We start from the raw sequence: 14881 nt of genomic DNA, 5'->3' as shown, positions 1-14881 counted from the left end.
TCCCCATCGAGAAGCTCTCAACGAGCTTTGCGACCGGAGCTGAAAACCTGGACTGACCTGACCTGGAAACAGGGTCTTACAAGAGAGGCTGAAGGGCCGCCAACCGGCACCCGTTACTACAAACGCTACCGACCGGCCGAAGACGTCTTGGCTTTGCCCCATTTCAAATCTGAAAATAGAGACCCACAGCGGTCCTTGAACACAAGGCGGGCTTGGCCCATCCAGATGGCTTTGTAACCCAAAAACGTGATGAGAAAGGCGGAGCGCCGAGGAGAAAGGCCCGGCGGCTCCTGCGGGTCACACTCACCAGCCTGATGTCATCCTGAGGCCGGAGCAGGCCCACCATGGCCTGCAGGTGGCAGCGCTGCTGCTGGTCCTGAGTCTGGGCGCTCCTGCTCCTCTTGTGGCCTAGGGATGGCGGCGGGATGGCCTGGATGCTGTCGGGCTCCTCCTCTTCCTGTAGGAGCAGGGCTGCCCCTTTCACCATGACGAAGCTGTGGCTGTCAGAGAGAGAAAAAAAACGGTGAAGAACGTGGCAGGGAGAGCCCGAGGCAAGCAGAGGGGAGGGCAAAGAGGAGAAAAACAGAAAGAAAAGGTGGGAGAAGAAAAAAAAAGAGAGAAAGAAGGAGAGACGCCAAGGAGAAAGAGAGAGCGAGCCAAGGAAAAGCGCGCCGGAGAGGGGTCTCGTACCGTCTCTGCATCCGACTCCTCCTGCTGCGCTCTTCATCCTGAGAAGAGAAGCAGAGCTTGCTTAGCCAGCCCCATATTTTCTATTTCATAGGCGACACTCTTTTCCCAAGCTTTAATAATGCTCGGCTGGCTGCTCGCACAGCACGGGCTGTAACAGTGCTCACTATGCAGACTGAACGCTTTACTAGTGCACAAAATGTGCACTGTACATACACACACACACACACAGCCCGCGATCTGAGCTGCATGCTTTCCAGTGCTCTCACACACACTTTAATGGTGCTCTCTAAACAGGTTGCACACACACACACTACACAGACTGTAACAGTGCTCACTATGCAGACTGCACGCTTTACTAGTGCACAAAATGTGCACTGCACACACACACACTGCCCACTATCTGAGTTGCATGCTTTCCAATGCTCTCACACACACTTTAATGGTGCTCTCTGAACAGGTTGCACACACGCACGCTGCACCGGTGCTCATTACACGGACTGCACACACACACTGCCCGTGATCTGAGCTGCATGCTTTCCAGTGCTCTACGCAATACGCTCTCTGAACAGGTTGCACACACGCACGCTGCACCGGTGCTCATTACACGGACTGCACACACACACTGCCCGCTATCTGAGCTGCATGCTTTCCAGTGCTCTACGCAATACGCTCTCTGAACAGGTTGCACACACGCACGCTGCACCGGTGCTCATTACACGGTCTGCACACACACACTGGCCACTATCTGAGCTGCACGCTTTCCAGTGCTCTGCGCAATACGCTCTCTGAACAGGTTGCACACACGCACACTGCACACTTTAACATTAAGTGCTCTCTATGCGGGTTGCACCAATAAGTATCTGTAAGAAATGTTATTCTGTCACTGTCAGACGCTACTGATAATATTGCAGTCAGAACACAGAAGCATCCAAACAAGGTCATGAGAGCCATAATCAGTACCACGGGCAAAACCTCGCCAGCACGCGGCTGCGCGGGAGATGCAGGCAAAGCCACCGGGAGCCAGCTGGACTTGGAGAAGGCACTGCCGACGAGCCTATCGTCCGTCCGTCCGTCCGTACCTTGGCCACTACTGCACAGACCCGACTCACCCCTGGCACAGGGGAATCGAGAGCAAAAACAGGGATTTTCATTCCACTTGCCCGACGGCTTTTACTCTCGATCCCCCCCCCCCCCCCCCATGCGGACTTTCGCTGGCTGTGAGGAAGGGAAATGCACGCACTTTTCAAATGCCAAACTGGGTCAGACCAGAGAGGTCCATCGAGCCCAGCACCCTGCCTCCGGCCGTGGCCGATCCGGGGCTCTGCACTGCTGAAATTGCATCTAAAAAAGGGTCTTATTGAGGATCCAACCATCTCGGCTCCAGGCTTTGACTCACTGTACGGGAAACAGGCTCTGCTGAAAAAAACATTCCCCGCTGGCAGGTTCAGCTTATTAAAATGTATGGGTCGCACTTTCAGAAAGCCATTTCAAGGTGACTTACAAAGTAACATTCAGAATAAAAATACAAGACAAATTGAGACCTGGTTACAAATATAATGTACGGTAATAGAGAGTCTGAAACAAGCCCGAGGATGAGGGTCCATCTAGACCGAACGCCTGTCTGAATAGGTAGGGTCTTTAAGGCCTTTTTAAACCGATTGGTGCTGCATCAATTCCTTGGGTAAGGAGTTCCCTAGAACTGGACCGGCTACCGAGAAGGCTCGGACCCTTGTAAATTCCAAGGCCCCTTGTTATAGAGGTCATTGCACTGTAAACTGGCCCCAAATGGGGTCACATCTCATCCTGTGCTGGCCAACAACAGGTGAATGTCCGGTAATCTGCTTTGAAGGCAGCCTGATAAGAGTCGCACAGCCGAATACATAGACCACACACACGCACACACGTGTTAAAGACCTGCAAGAGTGTTCAGACGGCACGGGGCCGGTTATCTGTGACTCCTGCCCACACGATGGAGAGGCGCGAAGGATGATGACAACCAAGAGCCTACCTGGATAGCACTGTGCTGAAAGAGAAAACCTGCTGTCTCCTGCTACCCACACAGCAGGGGGGTTTGCTGGTAACAGAACGGGTATCCCAGGAAAGCTCTGGGATCACAACCCAGAGAGAAGTGTAGAGAATAAAGCAGCTGCACTCACCTGGGACAAAGCTTGATGCATGAAAACCAGGCATCGTGGGGAAGGAGAAAACACAAGAGCGGCATCGCTACTAGAGAAGTATCAGTACCAAGCGACTATTCCTTACAAAGTATAGAGAGAGAGAGAAGCTCCTCAATTATCCAAAAAATGCAGAGATCAAGAAAATGTGGCTGAAAGAGACAGATAGTGTCCCAGTTGTATTGGGAGCCACTGGCCCGATTAAAAGGGGAAAAAAAAGGGTCACCATCATTTGATTATTAATTATTGTATTTAATGGAAAAGAGATTGTTCTGATGTAATATTTTGTACAGGCAATTCAGGTTGTGGTATTAGTTTTGTGTGTGTATATGGATTTTATGTATGAGTGAGGCGTGGGGTGTTTTTAAGTATAAATGCTTTGGTAAACTGAAGCCGCATGTCTCGGGGAGTTGGGTTTATGAGAAATATACCTGTACATAGAAAAAGATTAGAACATTTTTGTTAAGATTTGAACTTAATGAAATTGTTACATTTATATGCTCCCTTTTTCCATTCTCTTGCTATTATGTTACTTAAGGTACTGCATTTACATACCTTCCATTCGTATGTGCGCAAAACGAACCCATTTGGAGACATAACCTTCAGCAGGGGGACCTGGTGAGATCTTCTAGGGAGGGGGAACCTCCACCAGAAGAGCGAAAAGGCTGGCGTGAGCCCTTGGTGCTGCGGCCCCCACAGGCGAATCTACGCGGCCTACGCCGGCAGCAGGTGAACGCGCCCCAGTGGCGGGACAGGCTGGGGCTTCAGCTATACCCAGCCAGCGGCACCCGCTGGTTGGGTTCTGGCGGCCGGCAAGTCTTAGGGCTCCTCTTGCGAAGTTGGCAAGGGCACCCCTTACTATCCCCGTCCTCGCTTGCAAGGAATTCCCACAGCCTAAGGCCTCAGTACAAAGTCTGGGAGTTCACCTCGATTGCAACGTTTACTCCCGCCAGAGCTCTCCAGGCCTCCGGCCAAGCTTCACTACATATCCCGTTTCCGAAAGCAGCCCAGGGAACCTGCCTTCTCGTCAGCAGGCCCCCATCCCCTCCTCTGGAACTCTCTCCCAAAGGAAATAAGAGGCACGAAAGAACCCACATTCTTTAAGAAAGCCTCAGAGAAGACCTCTTTGTTCAAAAAAAGCATTTGAAAGCTGAAACAGTTTGCTTACCTCTAGAGGCAAGTCCTGACCCCTGAGATAGGATACGACTTCTTTACTGTTATTGTTTGTTACACTGGCTGTGAATATACAATTGTACCCTGCCCTGAATGTACGAAGGGCGGGTAATGCATGTTTTTAAATAAATAAATCAATCTCACAAAGGTAGTAAGGGCCTCCTTTATGTATCTGCGCCAGACGTGTCAGAATTGTATTATTATGTACAGTATGTAAAAATCGGAATCTGCTCCGAACAATAGCATGGAGGCAAATAAATAAATAAATAAACAAATAGAGAGAAATAGATAAAAGGTAGGCGGGTGCCTAGGCCGAAGGCCAAGAGCAAGAGTCCAGTAGCACACTGGGCTCAGAACAGGTGGCGGCGGACAGATGGAGTCGAAGACAAGGAGCCCTTATTTAGGGAGGGCTGTCTGATGTCATGAAGGCACGCCGGGCAACGTTTCCCGCCACAGGCCTCTTAAATGGTTGGCTGTCGGGCGTGTGTGTACGAACGCCTACGGGAAACCGTGACCATGACTGTGGCGACAGGGCAGTGCTGGCGGCATTCAGCCACAGAGAGAGGCCGGTGGCTTGGCAGAGCCCCGGGCAGCTGTTGGCAGCATTCAGCCGCGAGAGAGAGTCGGCGGCTCGGTGAGTGAGGCGGCTTGCCCGACTGTCCCGCGAGTGCAAAGCTTAACACAAAAGTCTTGCAGGCCTCACCTCCTTGGCCTACACTAGGTGCAGGATTGCTTGTGTCCTGGGCAATGCTATAGTGGACAGGGAGGTCCAGAAGGCTCCAGGCAAACCAAATTGCATAAGCAACTAAGCCCTGGACAACAGCAGGAGAGCTCTTGGACAAGGTTAGATGCGCATTCCAGTGGTGACTGTTACAGCAGAACGAACCACGGCCGGGGATCTCGGCCTGGGCACAGGGTCAGGGAGAGAAGGTGACTGCCATGCCCTGCACCTGGGTCACGCCAAAGGAGGTCACAATCCAGTTGCATCTGTGCTCTTGCGTTGGATGCATGCTAATGCCCGCACCAGGGCCCTCACCAAAATCTAGCAGGCCTCCCCCTGAAGACATCTACCCCAGAAAAGGCCACATCAGGCAGTCCCCAAGTCTACTCATTCTTACCCATCGTGTAAATGCCCACGACACACACTAACAGGTCCCAAGTATGGGATAGCACAGTACAAAATGGGACCCACTGGGGTGGGCAGAGGGGTGGGTATACAGCTGTCACCCCCTGCCCTGGAAAACAACAGCAATGCCACTTACAAGCATCACCCCTAGAGACTGTGCAAACCTCCTCCTGGCACTAGAGCGCTCCTGGTGGTCTGATCGGCTCCACCGAGCTCTAGGGGGGGGAGCCCTGCTCCTTTCTACCCAGTCCCGCTGTCCTATTCCCGGACCACACCCCTCACCCTCCCCGCTAGCCGACAGGATTTCAGAGTCCATGAAACACAGGGCGGCAGGCGGGGCTAGAAACTGGGAAAAATGGGACAAGGCCTTCAGTGGCCCCCAAAATGAATCCACTCATCCAGGGCAGCCTGGGCGTTAAAAGAGCACCGAGCCGAAGGGGAGGCCGGCACCGTCCCCCAGCACAAGCGAGGGAGCGCCTGGCTCTGCCACAATTTCAGAGACGTCATTAAGAAGCCAAAACTGTAAGCCGGCAAGGCCAGGGCCTGCTGGAGGTGCTTCTATAAATAAACCGAAGCAGCCGTGGGCAGGGCTGGGGTCCCCCTCGGAGGTTTTGTGTCCTCGTTGCCAGGAGGAACAGAAAGACTCAGTGGAAACAGAACTGGGTCCCAGCCTTCAGGGGAGGAAGTTCTTTGTAAGATGAAAAAAGAGACAGGAAATGGTGCGAGGTGGGCGGAGGGACGGTTGCTAGCGCGGGTGTGCGCGGCATCTCTGCTGCTGCCGTCGGGCTCGCCCCGGCGGAGAAGAGGGGCCAGAGGGCGAGCGCGCGCTGCTGGGGGTCGGGCTACAACGTTTTCACTTCACAAAGACGACACAGGAAAAGGCAAAAAGTTGTGAAAGTCTGGGAGAAGTTAGAAGCAGAAATGCTGCAAAGCATCTCACAAAGCCCCTGCACTTATTTCCTGCACCATCCATGCAAGCATCTGATGGGTCAAACGTCCACACCAACCCCCTTGCAGGACCTCCTGCCCCCCTCACCACCATCCCCTGCATCAACTCCTGCTCCATACCCCGCACCCTCCCTCCCCCCAAGCACACGAGGGACCAACTTCCAGGCCAGTCCTATTCAATCCCCCACATCCCCTGTACTATCACCTGCATCTCCCACACAGCTACTCCCATACCCCCCCCCCCCCCCCCCCCAACAGCGTCCTCGCACAATCAACACCACCACCACCACATCCCCTGCAGCAACTCCATACCCTGCCCCATCCCCCAAACCATCCCCCACAGCACCTCCTGCTCCATACCCTGTCCATTCCCCGCAGCCATGAACCATCCCCTGCACCTGCCTCATCCACACTATCCCCACACAGCTACTCCTGCACCACCCCCTCAATATTGTCCTCGCACAATCAACACCACCACCACCACCACATCCCCTGCAGCAACTCCATACCCTGCCCCATCCCCCAAACCATACCCCACAGCACCTCCTGCTCCATACCCTGTCCATTCCCCGCAGCCATGAACCATCCCCTGCACCTGCCTCATCCACACTATCCCCACACAGCTACTCCTGCACCACCCCCTCAATATTGTCCTCGCACAATCAACACCACCACCACCACCACATCCCCTGCAGGAACTCCATACCCTGCCCATTCCCTGAGCCCCCCCCCCCCCCCAAACTATACCCCACAGCACCTCCTGGACGAGCCCCTTCACATGTGCCCTGCAGCACTTCCTGGCCATGAAGCCATCCCGGGACAGACCACTGGTCCCATGGAGCTCGGCATCCTGCCTCTGACAGGGGCCAGTCCAGCTCACTAGGAAGTACCCAGCGGAAATTAAACAGGAAGATCCCTTACAAGAAATAAGAGAGAGAACCATCCTCAGGCCTACATAGACCTGGCCTCCAGAAACCTGTCCCAAGCTTTTCAAATCCAGCTCTACTATTAAACTTAACCACGTACGCCTTCAACAAATCCCAGAGCTGACTCGTAGACTGGAAAACCAGTTTTGTAAATGTGTTTTCAATCTGCTGCCAGTTAGTTTCATGGAGCGTCCCCTAGTTCTTACCACTTCTTGAAAGATTAAATAACCATCCCCACCCCACTCCTGATTTTATAGCCCTCTCTCTCTCTTCTCCAAGCTGAAGAGCCCTAGCCTGTGTAGCCTCTCATTAGGGGAACTCGTTCCTTCCCTTTTATCATTTTGGTTGCCCTTCTCTGCACCTTTTCTATGGGAGCAGAACGGCACACGGTACTCAAGGTGTGGTCACACCAGGGCATTAGCCAATAGCCAGCACCGAGATGCCACCCAGCTCTACAGCCCATGCCCCTGCTGGCTGGGCCTTCTCACATGAGACTTGCCATGTCTTGTGTGTCTGATCTCCTGTCCCCTCCCCTCATCTTGTCAGTTCCTCTTACCCTTCCCATGGTGAACAACAACAACATGCTCCAATGCACTTGTAATCCAAAGTATGAACACAGCACAAACAGCTGGACAGAGACCTCAGGGGAGGAGACAGCAGCACAGAGAGACACCCAAAGTATGAACACAGCACAAACAGCTGGACAGAGACCTCAGGGGAAGCGGCAGCAAGCAGCAAGCAGAGACACCCAAAGCATAAATACAGCACAAACAGACCTCAAAGGAGGAAACAGCAGCATGCAGAGACACCCAAAGTATGAACACAGCACAAACAGCTGAAGCAAGACCTCAGGGGAAGAGACAGCAAGCAGCATGCAGAGACACCCAAAGTATGAACACAGCACAAACAGCAGAAGTGAGACCTCAGGGGAGGAGACAGCAGCATGCAGAGACACCCAAAGTATGAACACAGCACAAACAGCTGAAGCGAGACCTCAGGGGAAGAGACAGCAAGCAGCATGCAGAGACACCCAAAGTATGAACACAGCACAAACAGCAGAAGTGAGACCTCAGGGGAGGAGACAGCAGCATCCAGAGACACCCAAAGTATGAATCCAGCACAAACAACTGGAGAGAGACCTCAGGGGAGGAGACAGCAGCATCCAGAGACATCACAAACACGACTACAGCAAGGACAGATGGAGAGAGACCTCAGGGGAAGAGACAGCAGCATCCAGAGACATCACAAACACGACTACAGCAAGGACAGATGGAGAGAGCTAAATGTAGAGCTGGCTCTAGGATAAACTAGTGCCCTGTGGTACCCCCTCTGACCCTCCTCCCCCCACCAAAACCAATATTAGCTTCACTTGTCCTACCGCAGGGATAGGCACCTCCGGTCTTCGAGTGCCACAAGTTGCGTTTTCAGGATATCCACACTGGATGGAGGTGGTGCATTTCATGAATATTCAGCCTGAATATTTTGAAAACCTGCAGAGCTTATGGCCCTCAATGACCAGAATTGCCTCTCTCTTTGCTAGCGCCTGCATCCTCTTCAGGGGTCTCTGTATCTTTGCTCTCCCTGGCATGATCCCTGCCCAATCCTCCCCCAGTAATACATTCAGGCTTTTGCTGCCCCTAGGCCAGTGGGATTCACTTTCACTTTTTAAGGGAATGCACTGTCCTCTAGGACCGGAAGTGAACAGCACTGCTTGAGGCACTGTTGGTGCAGTGCTTCCCCCTCCCCCACCATGCTGGGTACCACTAATGAAGTCTGGACAGAACCCCAGTGTAAACCCTGCACCTCTGCATCCACAGAAAACTCCTCCAATAATGAGTGCACAGCACAACTAGGAGCTTTCACCTTACAACTCGGCATACACAAAAGAGATAAATTCTGGGGTTACCTCAGTTAACAGCAACAGGAAGCACCTCCATTACCAGACACTTTGTGAAGTAAAATAAATCCCTACAAACCTGCCTTACCATAATAGCATCAATTCCCAAGACTCAAACAGCGACAACCCTGCCTATGAAAGAGTAGCACGCCAAATCTTACACTGGGCCCTAGAACCCCAATACACCTGTACTAGAAAAGCAGGCCACGCTGAACTGCTACAAATTCCAAACACAGACTGCTAGCAGAATCCCTCACATGCAGGAGACAGACAGAACGACCCACCCCAAACCCAGAATAAGGGACTACAAAATAGAAATGCTCAGACAAGAAACGAGCTGGAAACCCCAAGAAGCCACTCTCTGCACACAGTGCAAGACCGGAGAAAGAGAGGATCATGGAGGGGAGGAAATGAAGATGACAGACTGGATGGACCAACTTGCCTTTATCTGAGGTCATGTACTATGTTACCATGACAGGGAGCGAGAAAAAACACACAGAAAATGGAAAGGAAACCCGCGGAAAGGCGTTAGAAGCCCCACAAGAGGAAACTGGAAAAAAAAAAAAAGAGACCAGAGCCAATGCAATTCCAAAAATAAAATGTCCAGATAAAGGCAGCAAAAAAGCATTTTATTTTCAGATTAGTAATTAGAATGTGCATCTCGGATATCTGTGTATGTTGCACAGTACAGAAGGACATGCAGTTTTCTCTCTATTTCTCTGTCTGCCTCGGGCTCTCCATCCACTAACAGTTAGATTTCATCCCTCCTTTCCCCACTCCTCGCAGTCTCTCTCTCCTAACCTGACACCTCCCCCAGCTGTCCCCTCTATCTCTCCTTTCTTTTTACCAATCTCCAGCTACCTGGATCTGTCCTTCTCCCCAACAAATTATCCCCACGCTGACACTCTCCACACATCCCCACCCTTTCCAGTCACCTCTCTCATCCTCTTCTAGCCTCCATCACCATTTCTTTACCATCTTCCACACCTGCCCTCAACTCTCCCCACCTTCAGTCTTACTCCTCTGTCTCCCCATCACCTCCAACGTCTCTTCCAGTTCTCAATGCTCCCGGCTTCCCATCTCACTCTCACCCTTTCCCCAGCCCTTCCATTTCTCCATCTCATTCCCCCCCTCCCTAGACCTCCATTCCACCTTCTGTACCCACCCCCCCCTGCAATCATCTCGTTCCTCTCTCTCTCATCCCCAGCTCTCTCCATCCCCCTCGCTTTCGCCACTTCCGCAGCTCTCCCCATTTCAGTTCTCTCTCACTCTCTCCAACGCACCTGCTCCTTTTCCACTTCCTCTCAACCCTCTCCAGCCCTCCAGGTCCTTCCCCGCTGTCCTCCCAGCTCAATCCCTGAGTCACAGCTCTCACTTCCTCCCCCAAATAGGAGAGAGAATTGCTGAGCTCCCCCTCCCCCTCCCTGAGAGCTTGGAAGCCATTCCTCCTGCCTCCCAGGGTCTGTCCCCCTCCTCACCTTCCATTCTCTCCTCCCATCCCACTGTCCGGCAGGAGAGCAGAAATGGAGGCCCGGCCTTTGTAGCTGCCTCCTGTAGTAACCGGTGCGGTTGGGCACACGTGCAGGTGACGGGGACAGAATGCCAAATCTCTGAATACCCCTAGACCTCCGCAGCGCGTTAGGCTTCTCACAAATCCTTCGGCAAGGTAAAGAAGGACTCCAGGACTCTCCTCCTTACTTGGGAAACGTATAAACTTTACTCCCGGTGCAATGGCTGGCCATGCTCCCGAATCCTCTCCTTCACCCCGGCAGTCTGGCAGCAGGGGCACTGGGGGCCTGCCACTTCTAGCTGCCGACTTCTGCATCTGTTTAAAGATCGGACGACCGAACAGCATGGCAGCCTGGGAGAAAGAGGTGCCGGCAGCAGGAGAAGGCAGTTAGATGCCCTGGGCTGCCAGCACTGCTCTCCCGCCGGTCGGGCCACCCGACGGGGATGGCAGCCGCTCTTCTCTGGACCCCCAAATCACAATAGTGGCAGCACCCAACAGCTCATCCCCCTCCTGTGAGCCGTATCGCCGTGGCGGGAAGGGCAGCCCTTCTTCAGACCAATCGAGAGGCAGCGATGGAGTCCCCTAGTGTGCGCCAGCCTGTGCCATCCTCCGCAGCACCATCCCTGCACCATTTCCCACACCATCCCTTGCAGCACACAGTGGACCAATCCCCCAAAAGCCGGCCCTGGCTGCACGGATTCCACATGCTAACTACATGCATGGAGTCCTAGTGGAGAACACTTCTCTAATGATAAAACCGTAGATCACTGGGGTCCTAAACTACTTGAGTATTAACCCAGTCTCTCTCAAATCTTCACAAACCGCACAGACTGCTTAATAGCTTCTGCACCGTGCTCTCCTCTACTGCAGATGCATCATCATCCAATATACCCTCTCCTCCCAGCGAGCCTGTAACTTCAACAACAAAAAAAGTTATTTACTGCACAATTCTTGGCTTCTCCTGGGTCCAGCTCTCGCTGCTGCCTTCTAAAAGGGGGCACATGAGCTGACAGGTGTGGATAGGAAAGCCCTGCGCTCAGCCCAGAAAGAGAGCGCGCAGCCCACTACACTAGCGCCAATGCTCCCTGGCAAGCAGAATAGCGCTCTCTTCACACTCCGATCCGCACCATAGGGGCCTGTGCTAGCCTGTCTTATACTAGTGCTGGAATTTTACCAGCAACTTTTGAGGAATACGTCTTACGCTGAGAGTTCTGGAGCAGCAGGAATTTTTCCCCAAAACTGAACAAACCAGTTACACCACACCGTGAGCAGGAACACGTGTCTATGGCAGATTGTAGCTGGAGTGTCACAAGGTGCAGTTTAAAGCAGCAACAGCAAAAATGGTTAAAGCCAGCTGCTGACAGAAAGATAAACCTGTGTTCTGAAGTTTACTATATGCCTGAGGAGATATTGAGGTTTAAAGTTTCTGAAAGTTCCTGCTGTGCTGATCCTTATCAGAACCTCAGTGAGGTTCTCACTGATAGTTTAAAATCTGAATACAGCATATCCAGCTGAAGAGGGTGGGCTCTGGAAAGGATCCACAAACCAGTGCACTAGTGCCAGGATTCATGCATTCAGCCTCTGACCACTGTGGGATCCACATACCAGTGCACTAGTGCCAGGATTCATGCATTCAGCCTCTGACCACCGTGGGATCCACATACCAGTGCACTAGTGCCAGGACTCGCATTCAGCCTCTGACCACAGTGGGATCCACATACCAGCGCACTAGTGCCAGGATTCTCACATCCAGCCTCTGAGCAGAGCAGGATCCACGCATCTGCGCAATAGTGCACTAGTGCCAGGATTCTCACATCCAGCCTCTGAGCAGAGCAGGATCCACGCACCAGCGCACTAGTGCCAAGATTCTCGCATCCAGCCTCCGAGCAGAGTAGGATCCACGCACCAGCGCACTAGTGCCAGGATTCTCGCATCCAGCCTCCGAGCAGAGCAGGATCCATGCACCAGCGCACTAGTGCCAGGACTCACGCATTCAGCCTCTGACCACTGTGGGATCCACATACCAGCGCACTAGTGCCAGGATTCTCGCATCCAGCCTCTGAGCAGAGCAGGATCCACGCACCAGTGCACTAGTGCCAGGATTCTCGCATCCAGCCTCTGAGCAGAGCAGGATCCACGCACCAGCGCACTAGTGCCAGGATTCTCACATCCCACCACTGAGCAGAGCAGGATCCACGCACCAGCGCACTAGTGCCAGGATTCTCACATCCAGCCCCTGAGCAGAGCAGGATCCGCGCACTAGTGCCAGGATTCTCACATCCAGCCCCTGAACAGAGCAGGATCCACGCACCAGCGCACTAGTGCCAGCACTCACATTCCCATCCCCGCTTACAGCAAAATCCACACACCAACACATTAATGCAAGGACTCGTGCACCCACTCTCTGAGATCAGTGAGATATACACACTAGCACTGCCAGGATCCAGAATCCCACCCTCTGAGAACAACAGGATCTGCTCACTAGTGCCAGGATTCAGACAAGCCTGTGAGGACAGTGGGGATCCTCCCTCTACCAACCTCTGCGGGTAGGGAGCAGGATCTGTGCACTAGCGAGCTAGTACCAACATTCACACTTCTCTGCATTACATCACTCCACGCTTTAGATTTCACAACACCAGTTGAAAGAGCAGCAAAAGGGAACCAGAAATCATAAAGCGCACAATAAGCAAAATAAGAACTAGTGGAGAAAGCAGAAAATGCATTCAATTTACACTGCTAGTATTTGCACCCTGTTACGTTTCAAAAAAAGACAAAAAGAAACTCTGCAAGAAGACGATGGGCTTTCACGTTCTGAAGCAGCCCCAAAGTTGCTTTTTGTCCCTTGGAGAAGTTGGGGGCTCAGGCGATTTAGCCACTCACCTTCAGGGCTGTGGGGGTGCCGTGGGGGCTCCCCGAGGGCGACCGGTGCACCGTTATCAGAGCCATGGCAGCCCGGGGGGGCTCAGACCGACAGACGAAGCGCTGGGGGCCTCCCGGAGCTCTGCCGGGGCCGCCCTGGCGCCCTGGGCGGCGGCGGCGCGAGGGCTGGGCCGGCTGCCCCCGCCAGTTCCGGGAGGGCTGGGAGCGAACTTTCTTGGCTCCCTCCTTGCCCTCTGCAGCCCTGAACCAGGAAGAAAAGCGGCTGCCCTTCCAGGATCTGGCTCTCTCCTCCCTCCTCCTCCTGCTCCCTCCTCCCTCACGGGGGAGGGTCTTACCCAGGCTGCCTGCGAGCCACAGGCTCAGGCTGAAGACGTTGCCCCATGCCCCGCTCTGGCGAGAAGAGGACGTTGGTGGTGGGTTTTTTCCAAATCTGCCCATGCACCAAAAAAAACAAAAACCCAATCCAATTCAAATAAAAGGATGCAACTGAATTTCATTCATGACATCCACGGGCGACTCCAGGATTTGCAAAAGGAGATCCGGTTGGTGGGGGTGCATCATCGCCTCCACCCTCTCACTCGTTTTCCCTTGTGCTCTCTCTCACTTTCGTCTACCTTCTTCACCTCTCCCCTCCTTTCCCTTAGGAAGAGGAGAAGGAGCAGCCGCAGAGACCGAGAGTGCATGCTTCCTGCTGCTGCTGAGCTGACGACCAGGGAGGAGGGTCAGCCTTTTAAATGTGGGACTAAGCCTGTTTGTTTTACTAAGGGGATGTGGGCAGCAGCCACCCATCTGAGAGGGGGTGAGAGGGACATTGAGAACGGTCAGTGGTCGCCTAGCTCAGACTCTCCTGACAGAAGGAAACCACCAGCAGGGTCTGACTGGCAAACTGCAAGACTTAATGGCAACACAGACGCTCAGGTAGCCAGGTCTGTCTGGCAGGCCATGCAGAGGGCCTGGGAGTCACACTAGTATTGCTGGCTATTTAGGATATTCAAATTCAGCGCCACTTAGCCGGCTAAGTCACAACTTATCTGGCTTAAGTGGTGCATTTTTATTGCTTTTTCTAATAACACCTATAACAATACATTTTAAATATCCAGCCAGGGTGAGTCGTGGCCACTGAGCCAGATACATATTTATCTGGCTAATTGGTGGGAGGGGAATGGGCCTAACAGGGAGGAGCTGAGTAAGCCAGATAACATGTCAGGCTAATGCCGATATTTCAAGTTAGCCAAGTTGGCTAATTTTAGAATAGTCTGAGATATTCAGTAGTGCAGCCCTGCCATTGCATAGATATAGGCTAAGTTAGGCAGAGAGGTTGAGCCGGCTCACTTGCCAAGCTGCACAACGGCAGAATATCAACTGCTCAGATCATTACAGAGCTTTGTGGTTAGACATGGGGAAAAGTGATGCTGGAAGGAGCAAAGTGGGGACCTTGTAAGCTGCTCTATGCAAAAGGGTGAAGCATTAAGGGAGAAGCAGCGTGGTGATTAGAGCAGCACCCCGGGGTTCAAATCCCGCTGCTGCTCCTCGTGACCTTGCGCCATTGCCTCAGGT

General features: G+C 53.0%; 1 protein-coding gene across 1 annotated transcript in view; it reads right to left on the bottom strand.

Annotated features, from left to right (window-relative positions):
• Positions 1-13777, bottom strand: part of SSH3 (slingshot protein phosphatase 3) — a 58310-nt gene extending 44533 nt beyond the window's left edge. The window contains 3 exon segments of the mRNA XM_029575969.1: positions 308-500; positions 691-728; positions 13325-13777. Coding sequence (XP_029431829.1) covers positions 308-500; positions 691-728; positions 13325-13762 — 669 coding nt within the window. The 5' untranslated portion in view covers positions 13763-13777.
• Between the last annotated feature and the right edge of the window lie 1104 nt (positions 13778-14881).

This window comes from Rhinatrema bivittatum, chromosome 13, assembly GCF_901001135.1.
Source record: "Rhinatrema bivittatum chromosome 13, aRhiBiv1.1, whole genome shotgun sequence".
Classification (NCBI taxonomy): domain Eukaryota; kingdom Metazoa; phylum Chordata; class Amphibia; order Gymnophiona; family Rhinatrematidae; genus Rhinatrema; species Rhinatrema bivittatum.
This window is presented reverse-complemented; position numbering and strand designations above follow the sequence as displayed.